The sequence below is a fragment of the Moschus berezovskii genome, chromosome 10 (genome assembly GCF_049115385.1).
Source record: "Moschus berezovskii isolate FMDL1 chromosome 10, NW_MosBer_1.0, whole genome shotgun sequence".
Classification (NCBI taxonomy): Eukaryota; Metazoa; Chordata; class Mammalia; order Artiodactyla; family Moschidae; genus Moschus; species Moschus berezovskii.
The window spans coordinates 11,854,418-11,872,504 of record NC_142469.1 but is presented as its reverse complement, the minus strand read 5'-3'; the positions used below and the strand labels follow the sequence as shown (position 1 = coordinate 11,872,504).

At 38.0% G+C, this 18,087-nt stretch overlaps 1 protein-coding gene across 3 annotated transcripts in view; it reads right to left on the bottom strand.

Moving 5' to 3' along the window:
• Positions 1 to 18,087, bottom strand: part of ADGRB3 (adhesion G protein-coupled receptor B3) — an 893,473-nt gene that overhangs the window by 404,546 nt on the left and 470,840 nt on the right. For all 3 annotated transcript variants that reach the window (XM_055433831.2, XM_088840488.1, XM_088840489.1), the window contains 2 exons: positions 2,435 to 2,584; positions 1,552 to 1,627 (listed from right to left, as the gene is read on the bottom strand). In XM_055433831.2, coding sequence (XP_055289806.1) covers positions 1,552 to 1,627; positions 2,435 to 2,584 — 226 coding nt within the window. The remainder of the gene's footprint in view (positions 1 to 1,551; positions 1,628 to 2,434; positions 2,585 to 18,087) is intronic.

The window sequence follows — 18,087 nt, the reverse complement described above, 5'->3', positions numbered from 1 at the left end:
TCAAGAAAGCTAGATTTCTGAGTTGTCTCTGTGGTTGAATCCTCCCCTTGGATGACACACCAATGTTATCAATTTGCTCCATGTAGATTTTCTCCAAATATTCTTGAACAGTCACTGCAACTGTTGTTTCTTTCTTGGGAGGTCTTTTCCTACTGGACTGAACTCTAATTGTGTTTATTTATCAGCCCATTTTGGTATAATGTACACATCAATTTGCAGTCTCTCCCCTTGAAAAACTTAGTGCTTTACTCACGAGGGAGTAGGAAGTGCTCAAAGCCCTGGGGCTGTATTTAACTAAAATACAGTTTTGTCTCAGTTCTCCACTGCGAGCTATGGTGAAGGAAAGAGGTCATCAAGAGTGAGGACAGCATCATCCAGAGATATGGACACCTTGCTTTCTGTGCTCATAAGTGCTCAGTCGTTCAGTCCTGTCAGACTCTGTGACCCCATGGACTGCAGCCCACCAGGCTCCTCTGTCCATGGGGATTCTCCAGGCAAGAGTACTGGAGTGGATTGCCATGCTCTCCTCCAGGGGATCTTCCTGACCCAGGGACTGAGCCCACTGTCTTTTGCATTTCCTAAATAGCAGCCAAATTGTTTACCATTGCACCACCTGGGGAGCCCATGCTTGTGTTTCTGTCTTTTTTTTTTCTGTGAAAGTGAAGTGAAAGTGAAAGTCGTTCAGTCGTGTCTGACTCTTTGTGACCCCATGGACTATACAGTTCATGGAATTCTCCAGGCCAGAATATTGGAGTGGGTAGCCTTTCCCTTCTCCAGGGGATCTTCGTAACCCAGGGATCAAACCCAGGTCGCCCACATTGCAGGTGGATTCTTTACCAGCTGAGCCACAAGGGAAGCCCAAGAATACTGGAGTGGGTAGCCTATCCCTTCGCCAGCAAATCTTCCAGAGTCAGGAATCAAACCGGGGTCTCCTGCATTGCAGGCAGATTCTTTACCAACCTGGTAAACCAGTTAAGACAGCATAGCAAACAAAGTAATGTTGATAGAATTACTATTTGTAATTCTTTCTTTTTAATGTCTGGGAGGAAAGAAATCAATGGATTTCTTCCAAAATTACTTCTCTAATTGAACAACAGCATTTTTTCTTAATGTAACTGTAATTGGATATTTATTTAGAAGCAAATTGAGATCTTGTGCCGATGAACAAAATGTGTGTTCTCACTGCTTTAATTTCATGTCATGCTGGTGAACAGTACCATTAAGTACAAATAAAGCAAGAAGACAGATTAATTTTAAAATGATCCATTCTATTATAGAGCCTTGAGGTTTTCTTTTTCTTACTTTTTCCCCCTCAGTCAAGGCAAGTCAGAATTACAGGGCTATAATCAGGAAACAAAATTGTCTTTCCTACTTGTTTAGCAATGCCATGATATGCTAATAAACTGTTCATTAAATTGGTATTTTCTATTTCATTTAAGAAAAGCCCTTTGTATTACCAAAGCTTGTTTGACTATTTTCATAGAATGAGCTATAATCACATTTTTGGAATAATTTACAGAGATTACAACAGCTTATTACTTTGTAGCTTACCTCAGAGTGGGCAAAATTAGATCTAAGTTTTTGTACAGGACTGCTCCGAGAACAAAGACTGATGATTCATCTAATTCTAGAAAGAATAAAATTTAAACATATTAGCAAAACAGCAAGAAAAATACTATGTCCTATAAAACTTTTAATCTCCTAATTACAAGGGGATTCCAGTATTTACCGATGCAAAGCCAGGAATAAGAAATGCCTTCTTAACCGTGCCAGGCAACTGAGCCCACATACTGTATATGTTAATCATGACCCCAGAAGATATGTTTTCAGTGGGTTTTGTGTCACGAAGCAACCTTCCTTCAAGCTGAGACAAGAAGTGGCTGTAGTTACAGCAAAAAAGCTTCAATTTCCAGTGATGTGGGGAGACAGTTTATGCTCTATGGAGTTCCCAGTTACAATGTCAGACTTCCAAGGTAAGAATTGAGACCACGGTGCTACTACTGAAAAGGGTCACTCAGTTTAAGAGGCTACCTAAGATGTTCTTAAAACTCAATTCTTTTCTTAGATTTGTTTTTATATATCAATTTTTAAAGTGAGGTAGAAACAATTTATTTTGCCTGAAATAGAGAACACAACCTATTTCAATACCTAAACTTAAAATATTGTGCCACATGCTTTACACTGGGGTAAGACTGTCAACACGGAAAATATGAACATGTCATCAGCAGGTCTATAATTTGCATTTGTGTTTTTTTTTTTTTTTACATTTTAATATATCTTTTACTCAAGTAAATTAAGATTTAGGTGACACCGAATAGAGTTTTCTATAGTTACAAAATGAGTTCAAGGTCATAATTACAATCTAAAGTGCTAGTGTAGTATTAAACTGAACTCACATTTTTTGCTCAAGGCCTAAATCGCTTCACATATTTACCTTTTGATGACACAGGAGTGAAGATGCTTTTTGGAATGACTACCCTGTCTTCTGAGTTTCTTGCCCAGTCAACCATTCCCTTCCGCCCTTTCATTGGGAAGTTGATGTCTGTTAGAACAGAGGCCGCAGGAAGCTTCTGAATGCTAGCCACTATTAAAAAAGAAGCAATGATGTCAACTAAAATCTTTCAGTGTTATAAAAATTGGCCAAATTAAGCCTTTCAGTATAGTCAAAAGAAAATTTCTAGTCCAAATTATGTTTATCAGATCTATAAAACATACTTATTCCTTCATATTAGATGATGCTCATTAAGGCTGTAACTTTTTCGTATTAATTTGGTTTCTGTTGCTCTCAGTGGGGATCATACAATGATGGTCAGTGGTGCACAGTCAGAGCACAAAAAGTGCAGACATACTGGTTGTTTAGGATGGGCCTTTCTAGTGGTTACAAGCCCACGCCGTATTTTTTGTTAAATATTTTGATTAACACACTTGACTTACAGACTGACATTTTCATTTAAATCTGTACTTTGTCTTCAGAAACAAGTTTTCTGTGCTCACCTCTGAACATTGCCATTGGAACAATTATTTCACGGATTGGATGGGGTACCATGAACATGAAAAACAAGCATATTGCTCTGGGAGACAGAACTGCCAGAATTCAAATAACCAAGCACCAATAATGCCAAAACCACAGAGACAATATAAAATGCAGAATTATTTAAAAATAGAATAGCAGTAACAAACAGTTCTCAAAATGTACACCCATAATTGAAGGTAATAAATGTAATAAATATGTGAAAAGAGAATTCTGTGTTTATTCAATGAATGAATAATATGTCTGGCAATGCCTTGGTTGGTTGTTGGTGGCGGTTTAGTCGCTAAGTCATGTCCAACTCTTGCGATCCCATGGACTATAGCCTGCCAGGTTCCTCTGTCCATAGGATTCTCCAGGCAAGAATACTGGAGTGGGTTGCCATTTCCTTCTCCAGGGGATATTCCCGACCAAGGAATTGAACCCAGGTCTCCTATATGGTAGGCAGATTCTTTACCAACTGAGCTATGCCTTAATATATTTTTATTATATATATACATCAATATACAACTATATGTAACAAAACTATGATAGTAAATACTCAAGCACTTGTTGATTATATATATTTTCAATGATTACTTAATTTGTAACTTCTACTTAGGTCCATACTTGACTTACATTAAAGTTTCAGATGTCCTATGTATGATTTAAATGGAAAGATAGTGGGGAAACACTAAAAGTTATCAGAACAGAAAAGCTGTAGTAAGAAACCATTAGGCTCCTCATTAATGTATTTCATTTGAAAGAAACTTGTAATTTAAACAAGAGGGGATGAAAATTATGAATTTAACAATATTAGTTATATAAATATATTACTTCACCACTGGCTTAGTTGCAAATTAAATTGGTTATGTATTACTATACTTTATGAAAGCTCTTTCAGACTATTATACACATCCATTATCAGCACAGAATAGAATTTCATTTGGCCTGTAATTTGACATAATAATGTTAAAAAAGGATTTTGTAACTAAATGTTGAAGGAAAAGGGTGCTGGGTAACATAAATTGTTATGGATGTGAAATGTTGTTTTGAGATAGCATCTGTAATTATTTAAGTATCTTTAATAATTCAAACAACATAGTCTTTATGGTCCAGAAGTCAACCCAGTTTATCTGTCCTAAAGGGTCCAAAGACTCCAATGCATGTAGATGGACAGACCAGCATGCTCTTTCTTAAGGGTCCTCCAGGCTTCATTCAATATGCAAAGCTAAGTGCATCTACTTCCAAATTCCTTGATTCTAACTTTGGTTGTTTTGGTGTTGAGAGGAAATTTATTTCACTTTGCTGCTCTAAAAACTGGAGAACAGTGTGGAGATTCCTTAAAAAACTGGAAATAGAACTGCCATACGACCCAGCAATCATACTCCTGGGCATACACACCGAGGAAACCAGAATTGAAAGAAACACATGTACTCCAACGTTCATTGCAGCACTGTTTATAATAGCCAGGACATGGAAGCAACCTAGATGTCCATCTGCAGACGAATGGATAAGAAAGCTTTGGTACATATACACAATGAAGTATTATTCAGCCATCAAAAAGAATATATTTGAATCAGTTCTAATGAGGTGGATGAAACTGGAGCCTATTATACATAGTGAAGTAAGCCAGAAAGAAAAACACCAATACAGTATACTAATGAATATATATGGAATTTAGAAAGATGGTAACCTTAACCCTGTATATGAGACAGCAAAAGAGACACAGATTTATAGAACAGTCTTTGGGACTCTGTGGGAGAAGATGAGGGTGGGATGATTTGGGAGAATGGCATTGAAACATGTATATTATCATATGTGAAATGAATCACCAGTCCAGGCTCGATGCATGATACAGGATGCTTGGGGCTGGTGCACTGGGATGAACCAGAGGGATGGGATGGGGAGGAAGGTGGGAGGGGGGTTCAAGATGGGAAACGCATGTACACCCGGGGCAGATTCATGTCAATGTATGGCAAAACCAACCAATATAATATTGTAAAGTAATTAGCCTCCAATAAAAAAAAATAAAAAAAAAAATAAAAACTGATGAAAAGTAATAAAGCCTTTTCTGATTTCTGGTTTCTATTATAAAGTAAAACAAGTGATAGACTGTTGGATTCTGAGGTCTAATAATTCCTATGGCTTCTATATACATTGAAAAGAAAACAAAACAGAAAAAAAAACAATCAAAAAGAAATAGATGTCATATAGAAGAAGCTTATTCTGTGCCAATTGTATATCACTTAATCCTGAACAAATGTGGGTTTAATACATTATTCTTAAATATATAAAAATGAGATAATTATACATGCATGCATCTCACTTTATGAAGTGCATTTATTCTTCAGTTGGAGGTATATTGGGTGTTAAATGACAACCATATATATTTGATTGACTTCTGATTCTAGACTACAGGAATATAAAAATCACTTAGAATCACTTATCTAACTTCTGTAAGAAGTCCTTTAAATTGTGCAGTATTGAGCATCAGTTCAGTTCAGTTCAGTCGCTTAGTCGTGTCCGACTCTCCGCGACCCCATAAATCACAGCACGCCAGGCCTCCCTGTCCATCACCAACTCCCGGAGTTCACTCAAACTCATGTCCATCGAGTCGGTGATGCCATCCAGCCATCTCATTCTCTGTCGTCCCCTTCTCCTCCCGCCCCCAATCCCTCCCAGCATCAGTCTTTTCCAGTGAGTCAACTCATCGCATGAGGTGGCCAAAGTATTGGAGTTTCAGCTTTAGCGTAAGTCCTTCCAATGAACACCCAGGATTGATCTCTTTTAGAATGGACTGGTTGGATTTCCTTGCAGTCCAAGAGTCTTCATCAGGAAGTGTATAAAAACAAACATGTATTCATTATTTTATAGAAATGTAGTTCATATAGTAAGATGGCATTTTAGATAAATGCATTATAAAAAGAGATATGACTTCATACACTTACAAGACTCAAACGCAGCCTTCAATTACCAGTATACAAGTTCTTTAAAATATGCAGTATTTAAACGTGCACATTTTTACCTTAAACCTACGTAGGAAGATGCTTAAGGTGACACTGTCGCTCTCTATGACGGTGCCGTGATTAACAAGAAAGCCTATTTCCGTACAACAAAAGTGATTTAAAGACAGCGTTTATTTTTCCCTTCTTTCAGCCCCTGTCACAGACACTGGGACCAACCCAGTCCTCAATTCCTTCCCTTTTTCACTCAGTTTCTCTAAAACCTTCACCTAAAATTTAAACGCAATTAGTCTTTAGGGAACTAGGGAGCTCAAAAGAGGTAAGATAAAAAACAAATGCCTTATATATATACAGAGAAAACCATAGTTTGAAAAGATACATGCACCCCAATGTTCATAGCAGAACTATTCACAACAGTCAAGACATGGAAATATCTTATATGCCCATGGATAAAGAAAACATGGTACCTTTGTACAATGCAATATTACTCAGCTATAAAAATGAATAAAATAATGCCATTGCAGCAACATGGATGGACCTAAAGATCATCATACTAAGTCAGCCAAAGACAAATACTGTATGATAGCACTTAAACGTGAAATCTAAAAAATAACACAAATTAACTTATTTTTACAAACGAGAAATAGATTCACAGACATAGAAAACAAACTGACAGTTATCAAAGGGGAGGGTGGTGGGGGAAGGATAAACTAGGACGTTGGGATTTACAGGCATAAAATACTAATAGATACTCAACAAGGACCTACAGTATAGCACAGGGAGCTATATTCAATATTTTATAATAACTGATGAGGAAAAGAGTATTTGACTCACAGTGTTGTATACCAGAAACTAACATGACATTGTAAATCAACTATAGTCAATGATGTCTTAAGACATGTCTAGAGTATATACGTGTCCAGTGTTGCCAAAGAGCATCAGTGCAGACCATGAGGGCACAACCTGCACGCTTTGCTTCCATAAGTTGCTGCATAAATCCAGTCGTGAGGATTCAAATACTATAGTGTCTTTCCTCAAAAACTGAGAAAATGTCTTTCTTACAGAAGATTAAAGTGGTTAGAAAAAAATCTCAAAGAACACAATGACCCTGACCACATAGGCAAGTCTTGAATGCTCCAAGAATTACCCTAAATTCACTGTATCATGTCTTCACTACAACACTAGGCCTTATTTCTTATGCAGTAAAAATAGGTGACTCATCATGGATAAACCTTGGAGCAAACCCAGCTGACTTTCATTCTGCATTTTTACTGCTTTCATTTTGCATTTGGATATACAGCATAAAATCCTCTGAGAGCACCATGTCTGTTATTGGCCAAGCTCTCAGAGGATTCAGGTTTGGTATAGATCTTTGCCCATCAGAAAGCATAAGGGAATTTTTACAAAGGATCTAAAAGCACACGAGTCATTCTTCTGTTTTGTTTTTTGTAATCACTGAGCTCTGCTTTGGTTCATCAAAGCAGATAGGGTGCCTCTAACTTGTTCCTGAGAAAAATCATGAGGTTTTAGCCCTTTGTCCTTATTGACTAAGGTCCTGGAAAATGGGGATTCTGTCTGATTCATCTTTGTAATGTGTGTAGTCCACTATAATTTGAATCAGCTGCATTATGAATAAGAAAAAAAATAAGGAATAAATTAGGAGCTTGGGCTTAACATATACACACTACTACGTATAAAACAGGGGTCTTCTTAGGTGGCTCAATGGTAAAGAATCTGCCTGCCAATACAGAAGACACAGGAGACATGAGTTTGATCCCTGGGTCGGGCGGATCCCTTGGAGGAGAAAATGTCAACCCACTCCAGTATTCTTGCCAGGAAAATACAATGGACAGAGGAGCCTGGTGGGCAACTATCCATGGGATCACAAATACATACATATAAACTCGATAAACAGCAAAGACCTATAAGGGAAAGAATCTGAAAAATTATATACATATATACACAGACACACACATATATGTGTGTATGTACACACACACACACACATGAACTACTTGGTTGTATACCTGAAACTAACACAACATTGTAAATCAACTATACTTCAATTGAAAAAAATACACAATGAGCAAAAATAAGGCACCTGGAAAGAAAATGCTAGGGACTGGAAGTATACAGATAAATGCTGCAGGAATGAACAGAATGGGCAAACGAGAGCCAGCGGAGGAAAGGGGCAGTTTACTAGAGTCAGATAAGCATAGACTCTGGATCTGGGCCTGGATTCAAATTCTGGATATTTTAGGCTAACTATGATGTCCTGGACTTTTACGGCCAGTCCCAGTTCATTTCTGTTATTTTATACGATTATGATTAACACAACCCATCACTCTCAAAAGTCTCATTTTAGAGGATAAATTTCAAGTTCATTTTACATGATGTGTGACCCGGGGCAAATTGTCTAACCTCTCTGTGCCTCCATTTCCCCTTCTGTACCATGGGAATAATAATATTATTTATCTCATTGGAATGTTGGAGGATGAAATAAACAAGTATATGTCAAGCAGTGAAAACTGGGTGTCGAATCAGTACCTGAAGCATGACGTCCTATGGAACTGTTGGCTATTCTAGTAGGTTTCCTCAAAATTATTTCCAAGGGAACTAGGGAACTACCTCATTGTACTTCCATAGTATGATAAAGTATTTGAATTTTGCATTAAACATTCCTTTTTGCTTGTCCTTCAGTGACCTTATGCATGAAATTACATCGTCAAAACTTAATGTTGAATATATTCAGACCAAAGGCAGGAACTGCACTTAAAATAAATACAGGTCATTCTTCAGTACTTTAATGCATCAACTTTAATGTTCCACCTCGGGAGTGGGTAATAGTCCCCTTTAAATTCATCCTTTCCCTTCCTTCCTGCCTCCATCTATCCCTTTCTTTCTCCCTTCCTTCATTCCTTTATTCTATTAGCTTCTGACAGAGGCAAGGCATTGCCTTCTCTGGTTATTTGGTTACACAAGGTCAGTCACATTAAAAATCTATCTCCTCCATTGAGAAGGGAAACAACTGTGTTGTGGATGACAAATTCAGTATTTCTGTTGCAGTCATGGCCACTGCCTGCACAAAGAACTTCAAAAGCACTACTTGTAGGCAGTGACCTAAGTGCTGAATGCAATGACTCATGTCCTGTAATGAGCAGAGGAAACTCCCCAGGGAAGGCACGTCATAACCATAAATACAAGTGGAGGGGCATACAGAAGCTCTTCATGGGATGCCCTAAAAGCTGTCTTTCTCACTGCCTCCTACTATTGATGCTTCCAATATATTTAAAATTCGCACTATATTTCATGTTGATTCAGAGGGAACAACTTACAAACTGGATCCTGACTCACTGGTATTAGAAAATTGGCCAGTTATCCAAATGCAAGTGCTTGTGGAAAACATCACTCAACATTACTGGATGGTCACCTGCACAGTTTCAAAGTCCCGTACATAACACTTGGGAGGGAGGGAATGGTGCATTGCATAAGTGTGTTAGAAAGCAACTCAACCATAATGGAAAAAAATATGAAAAGAAAATGTAGATATATAACTGGATCACCTTTGACATGGCAGAAATTAACACAAGACTGAAAATCAACGGTACTTCAATAAAATAAATTAAGAAAAAAGTACGTGACTCAGTTTTGCTCAGGAGTCCATAGCAAGCACATGGGAGCTGAGTAGAGCCTATTATGTAGTGTGACCTCCATGGCACTTAGCAGCTTAAGAAGCCATTGCTTTTATACTTCTATGGCAATGCTGAGTGGCTTGTAAAATACTGAGGGTATTTGGGAGGGAAGGGAAGGACAGCTGACTTTTATTGCACTCTTGCCATGGTCTTGGCACTTGCCACTGTTTCTGAACTGACTCAGCATGTATTCATATTTATTATGTATTTCCTCTGTGTTAGGCCCTGTTCCTAGTACAGCACTTGGCTCAGATGCCTTAAACATGATACACTATTTAATATTTAAAACAACTCTAAGAGGTACTGGTGTTATCAGTATCCTTATTGTTATTATCTGTGCTTTCAGTTTAAATCAGTAAGAGGGCTCTAAGTGGTCACATTGTGATTCAAATCTCGGTTTGCCTATTCAGAAGCATAGGATTTTGCACTGTGTGGTGCAGTTTGTATGTAACACATAACAGCAAATTTACTTTGACTTACTGTAATATTTTTGTGCTAAATACAAAAGACAGACATAATGATTCAATTAGAGAAAATAAAACTATCTTATTTGCCCAACAGAAGATCAAAACTAGATATCACTGAAGAACCATGGTTAGCAAAAGGGGGTGCAGATACTATACATACACATAGTTTAATTCATCCATCATAATCTTCATGGTCTAATATCTTGATGAACAATCACATTTCAGGTTTCTTCAACAGTGTTTATAGGAAACAGACATTCAAATGGACAGGGTTTTTGGTTTCCCTTCTCCCCATCCAACTTCCCTCATTTATGCTGTCTCCTTCCCAAAGGCTGGGACTGGAGCGTTAAGAGTCTTGCGGAAAGAACAGGCAACCTTAGAGCAGACTGCAGCCTCCGTTTCCCGGGAAATAGGGCTGGTGGGCGGGGCGTCTGCAAGAACAGGGTGCTGAGCGCTGAGAGCATCGATCAGTTCGGCCTCCACCATCCCCGCTACAGGGGGTAACACCCCCACATGCCAAAGCAGCACACAGAGATTTAGGTGAGAAACATCGTTCCTATTAAGGAGTTCACCGATTTGTTTGAAGAGAGAATGCAGGACCCTCTGATATTTAGAAATAGACAAACTCAACAGGCAAGGCTGAGAAACTGGCAAGTCAAAGATCGTATGCAACCTTCTACTTTCTAAAGACCTGCTCTCTATATAATGAAACTTTAATTAACAGTTTTGTATATTCCTTTCTGGCATTAAAAAATAAAAGCTTGTAAATTAATTGTGGATTATCAGCTTCAGGTTCTATTTTTTTTTACCCATTAGCCATTTCAAAGCGTGGGAATCTCTGTACTGCAGGACACTTTTCTGATTTCTGCTCTTGATCTTCTGGCCGAGCTTCAGTGATCTCTGCAGAGGCTCCCCTCAGCTTCCTCTCAGATACTACTCCTCGGCATGTATTCCTGCTGATACACATGGTGCACCTCCATCCAGACCAACACATCACCTTTTTCAAGCTGAATTCTCTTAACCAGGGGCTGGCGGACTACACCCCACAGGCTGGATCTGACCTCGCAGTTATTTGTGTATGATCTGTGAGCTAAAAATGGTTTTCAGATATTTAAGTAGTTGAAATAATCAAAAGAAGAATCGTATTTTTTGGCACATGAAAATTAAATAAAATTCAAATCTCAGTGTTCACAAATGAAGCTTTATTGGGATACAGCCACACCATTCATCCACATGAAGCCAAGGCTACTCTCAGGCCACAGTAATGGACTTGGACAGTTATAGCAGAGACTGTACTGTCCACAAAACCTGAAATATTTAGTACCTGGCCCTTTGTCTGCCTACCCCTGTTGCAGACAAATGTTGGAGAAGCTATTATTAAATACTATAATCTTTCTTTAAAGAGAAATATATTATAAAAGCATCTTAATTTCTGTACTTTTTCTGTTAACTACTGCATGTTCTTTCTGACTGCTGTTTTCTTTCTATGCTATGCAAAATTTAATGAGGGAAATTTTAAGCTGATTATACCAGTTTTATTTCAGTTTTTAAAAAGGGTATGTTTTGTGTACTTTTATAAAGAAGCACTTATAAATGGTGATCTTCTCTATACAAGTAGTTCATGATTTCATCCCTAACATAAATAGAAAATAAAATATGATATGCAGAGAATTTTTGCATGTATACCTGAATTTCAAAGCCAAATCGATAAAGAAAATGCTTTAGGAAATAAATTTCCCCTCTTCTCCAAAACTGTGAAATGAAGAGCAGTATTCTTACATAGGAAGGACCTTTCGATGATAATAAACCAAGAGCAGAGAAATAGGCTTGCTTGTGTATGCATCATTGTGTGTGTATGTGTGTGTGTGTGATGTATTGTTTTGAGATCTATGGGTATTTAAACCTTACTAGAAGAGTAAGAATCAGGTACCCATACAGGCAGGAAACAGCAACTGAAGTCCAGAATCCCAGGGCTTCCCAGATAGTGAATCATCCATCCCCAGAACAGTAACAGCATTGCCAGGTGCCAAGACTTGACAAGTGAATGATCATTGTGGACTGGAGTTCTCTTTGGAAATTCATTCCTCTAGCAAACTTCGGTTGAGCCCTGAGAGTATTCCAGGAACTGTCCCACCACTGAGGAACTAGCAAGTGAGCAAGAGATGCCCAGTTTTTGCCTTTAACAAGCTTGCAGTCTAGTGGGAAACACACATTTGGTAAGTGAAGAAACAATTCGGATGATTCGAGGTATGACAGGTGGTGTGAAAGAAAGAACCGATGAGATGGCATATGGTCAGTTTGCCAAAGATGACCTCTTTGAAGAGGTAGAACGTAAGCTGAGATCTGATGGATGAGCATAAGTGAGAGGAAGAAGAAAAAGTCAGAGCAGACTCAAAGCCTGGAAAAGGGCCATGATATCCAAGAGCATCAGAACAGCAGTGTCTGGGTATGAGGTGAGAAAACTACAATGCCCTTGAAAAAGAGTAACATTTTTAATAGAGCATAAAGGTTTAAGTAGAGAAGTAATCAAAGAAAAGGTTGAAAATGAAATTTTGGACTAAGTGACCTGAGATCTACAGCATATCAAATTTAGAATTTGGAGATATGAACTGGATGTCTTCTAGTAAGAAGTAATAGTTGATAATTCAAACATGGATAAGTTCCCCCAAAGAGAGAATACAATGAACAGATTTGTTCATTCAACAGATATTAACTGAATATCTATCACATGCCAAGCACAGTTCTGGGCACCAGAAATACACCAGTGAACAAAACAATCCAAGCCCCTTCCCTCATGTCACCAGCATGGTATCAGAGTAAAGACAGAAGGGAACAGACGAGAAAACCAGACCAAATGTCAGTAAAAGTAAGTGATCTTCAGGAGAATGGTGAGTGGGTAGGGACCTTTCCTAAATACAAGAAGCTTTGTGGTCAGGTGGCTTCTCTGCAGACATTAAGGAGATGGCAGAAAAGAGGCTGCGATGTGTAATTTAGGAAAGATTCACTCTTAGAGGGTAAAAAGAAGCAAACAAGGAAAGATACCAAAAATAAATGGAGAGCAAAAAAAGAAAAAATAAATAAACCACAATAGTAAAGTAGCTGAAAAACAGAAGGATGCATTTTAATAATGACATGTGTGATAAGTCACTTCAGTTGTGTCTGACTCTGTGCAACCCCATGGACTGTAGCCTGCCAGGTTCCTCTGTACATGGAATTCTCCAGGCAAGAATACTGGAGTGTGTTGCCATGCCTTCCTCGAGGGGATCTTCCCAACCCAGGGATCGAACTTCAATCTCTTATGTCTCCTGCATCGGCAGGTGGGTTCAGAACTAGTGATAACCTGGGAAGCCCTTAACAATGACTGACTGGCTTTATAAAGAGACAAAGCCTTTATAAAGATTATCGAAAAGGGTCACTGATTTAAAAAAATGAGAACCATACTCTAAAATTAGGTTCCAGTCATCCTCTACTGCAGAGCTAATCAGTTTTTAGACAGGACCAAACAAGCAAATATTTTCAGCTTTGAGGGCAAGCAAACTTACAACTACCCAACTCTTCTAGTAAGTGGTGGAAGGTGCCACAGACAATTCATAAATGAATGGTCATGCAAGAAAACACTGTATTTAACTGTAGAAGAAAAAATATCTGATGTGACCAACATAGTGGCTCTTTCATTTAGTAAACAGTGTTTTGGGTCAAAACTCTCAATTTGCTGCCACCAAGCACTTCTTCATCTCCACAGAAAGTGCTGCCAGGTACGCAGATATTCAAATAAAAAACCCAAGGGTTGTTCCAGTTTTCCTTCACTTCCTAAAACCATATATCAACACTTCCTCTCAATATTATCTCTAGAAAGTGTCTTAAGTCACCTCTCTTCCCTCTGTCTCCATTCCAGATCCCTCTTGAAGCCTCCAGAATCTCACCTGTAAAACTCTCACTGTTTGCAGATGATATGATCCTCTACATAGAAAAGCCTAAAGATACCACCAGAAAATTACTAGAGCTAATCAATGAATAAAGTAAAGTTGTAGGATATAAAATTAACACACAGAAATCCTTTGCATTCCTATATACTAATAATGAGAAAATAGAGAAATTAAGGAAACTATCCCAATAACCATTGTGATGAAAATAATAAAATACTTAGGAATAAATCTATCTAAAGAAACAAAAACCCTATATATAGAAAACCATAAAACACTGATGGAAGAAATCAAAGATGATACAGAAGGAGAAATATACCATGTACATGGATCAGAAGAATCAATATAGTGAAAATGAGTATACTAATCAAAGCAATCTATAGATTCAATGCAATCCCTATCAAGCTACCAATGGTAATTTTTCACAGAACTAGAAAAAACAAATTCATAATTTGTATGGAAATAAAAAAAAAAAACCTCGAATAGTCAAAGCAATCTTGAGAAAGAAGACTAGAACTGGAGGAATCAACCTGCCTGACTTCAGACTATACTACAAAGGTACAGTCATCAAGACGGTATGGTACTGGACCAAAGACAGAAATATAGATCAATGGAACAAAATAGAAAACCCAGAGATAAATCCACACACCTATCGACACCTTATCTTTGACAAAGGAGGCAAAAATATACAATGGAGAAAAGACAATCTCTTTAACAAGTGGTGCTGGGAAAACTGGTCAACCACCTGTAAAAGAATGAAACTAGAACACTTTATAACACCATACACAAAAATAAACTCAAAATGGATTAAAGATCTAAATGTAGGACCAGAAACTACAAAACTCTTAGAGGAAAACAGAGGCAAAACACTCTGACATAAATCACAGCAAGATCCTTTATGACCCACTTCTCAGAGTAATAGAAATAAAATAAAAAATAAACAAATGGGACCTAATTAAAATTAAAAGCTTCTGCACAGCAAAGGAAACTATAATCTGAAAAGACAGCCTTCAGAATGGGAGAAAATAATAGCAAACAAAGCAACTGACAAAGAATTAATCTCAAAAACATACAAGCAGCATTACCAAAAAATAAATGAACCAATCAAAAAATGGGCCAAAGAACTAAACAGATATTTCTGCATATAAGACATACAGATGGATAACAAACACATGAAGAGAGGCTCAACATCACTCATGATCAGAGAAATGCAAATCAAAACCACAATAAGGTACCATCTCACGCTGGTCAGAATGGCTCCTATTAAAAAGTCTACAAGCAATAAATTCTGGAGAGGGTGTGGAGAAAAGGGAACCCTCTTACAATGTTGGTGGGAATGCAAACTAGTACAGCCACTATGGAGAACAGTGAGGAGATTTCTTAAAAAACTGGAAATAGAACTTCCATAGAAGATAGCAATCCCACTCCTGGGCATACACACCGAGGAAACCAGAAAGAGATACACGTACCACAATGTTCATCACAGCACTGTTTATAATAGCCAGGACGTGGAAGCAACCTAGATGTCCATCAGCAGACGAATTTTAAGAAAGCTGTGGTACATATACACAATGGAATACTACTCAGCTATTAAAAAGAATGCGTTTGAATCTGTTCTAATGAGGTGGATGAAACTGGAGCCTGTTATACAGAGTGAAGTAAGCCAGAAAGAAAAACACCAATACAGTATACTAATGCATATATATGGAATTTAGAAAGATGGTACTGATAACCCTATATGCAAGACAGCAAAAGAGACACAGATACATAGAACAGTCTTTCGGACTCTGTGGGAGAAGGTGAGGGTAGGGTGATTTGAGAGAATAGCATTGAAACATGTATATTATTATATGTGAAACAAATTGCCAGTCCAAGTTTGGTACCTGAAGCAGGGCATTCAAAGCCGGTGCACTGAGACAACCCGGAGGGATGGGGTGGGGAGGAGGAGGGACGGGGTTCGGGATGGAGGACACATATGCACCCATGGCTGATTCGTGTCAGTGTATGGCAAAAACCACTAAAATATTGTAAAGTAATTAGCCTCCAATAAAATAAATAAATTTTATAAAAAAGAAAGAAAAATGTAAATCAGACCGTGTTGTTCTCATACTGGGAGTAATTCAATGGCTCACCAGTGCTTTTAGAGTAAACCCACACCTACCCGATGGTCTTCACATATCTGGCGCCTGCCTGTTTGTGAGTCGTGACTAAAGCACCATCCACTCCTCCCCCCTGGTTGGCTGCACACCATTTTTTGTCTCAGCCACAGGGCTCTCCCTCTCCACCTAGAAGAGTCTTTCTACTCTTATCCTTGAATCTCTGCTAAATTGTGCTTTCCTTAGCTCAGTCTACCTGAACCACCCCATGTAAAGAGGTTCAACTCCCCCGTTTCCTCTCTATCATATAACTTATTTATTTTTTATGGCTCTATTAACAGGTGACCTGGAGAAGGAAACGGCAACCCACTCCAGTATTCTTGCCTGGAGAATTCCATGGACAGGGGAGCCTGGTGGGCTACGGTCCATGGGATCGCAAAGAGTTGGAAACAACTGAGCACACAGCACATTAACAGGTAAATATTATTCAGTTTTACATTGATTCATTATCTGCCTCCCACAGTAGACTATAAGCTCCAAAAGAAAAGGAAGTTTCCATTTTACTGCTGTGTACCAGGAACCTAACATTTAGTAGTTTTGACACAACTCTCCATGTTTTTAATGAATGAGGTGTTCCAAAGGCTCACTAGCATGCACTGGAGTTTACTGTGATATCTTTGGGCCGTGAAGACAAATATACTTGGTTTTCTAATTACTTTGTGATCTTTAGCAAGTCATTTAATTGCTCTTGCTTTTGACCATCTGTAAAAAATCAATAACCTTTCATGAGGATTAAGCCAAAGAGAGGTATCACTTTGCAACCTTTTGGCTAAGATCAAGTCAAGCCAAAGACAGCTAATTTTTTTATACACAGTAGGACATGTCATATGCCAATTTCCTTCTATCCTTCACCTCAACCATTCTGTACCTTGTGTAAAATACTGTGGAAGATCCAAATTTTTAAAAGAAAATAACTCTTATATAGAAAGAAACTACAATAAATGCTGGAGAGGCTGTGGAGAAAAGGGAACCCTCCTACACTGTTGATGGGAATACACATATTTACAACGTGTGCATATATATATATATATAAAACATATTTGAAACTAATATAACATTGTACAAAAACTAAACTCTGTTAAAGTTATTTTTCTTAAATGAATACATAAGTTCTATATTTGTGAACATCATTTCTTTCTCTTCAACATCCAAAAAAACATTTTGCTTTTTGGATCATGAAATCAAAAACCCAAAAATAATCCCTAAACAACAATGTACTTTTATTCCCCTCTTGCATGCATGCACAAACACATAAAAATGTACACTCTGAGATTGAGTGCTCTATTTCACTACAATAATCTATGTTATTAAAAACAGCACACAAACCAATTACAGTTTTGTTTTACCTATGCAGTCTAAATTATACTGCTCAATAATATATTTACTTTGCAATTAATAGATATTTTAGAAGTAAATATTATATACTTTAATATACTATGATATTTTTGAAATATTAAGGAGTCTTGGAATAAGTTTTAAAGATGCTTATCCTCTTTTATAAAAACTAGCTGATCACTGAAGAATTGATGCTTTTGAACTGTGGTGCTGGAGAAGACTCTTGAGAGTCCCTTGGACTGCAAGGAGATTCTAAAGGAGATCAATCCTGGGTGTTCATTGGAAGGACTGATGCTAAAGCTGAAACTCCAATACTCTGGCCACCTCAAGCGACGAGTTGACTCACTAGAAAAGACTCTGAAGCTGGGAAGAATTGGGGGTGGGAGGAGAAGGGGACGACAGAGAATGAGATGGCTGGATGGCATCACCGACTCGATGGACATGAGTTTGAGTGAACTCCGGGAGTTGGTGATGGACAGAAAGGCCTCGCATGCTGTGATTCATGGTGTTGCAAAGAGTCGGACACGACTGAGTGACTGAA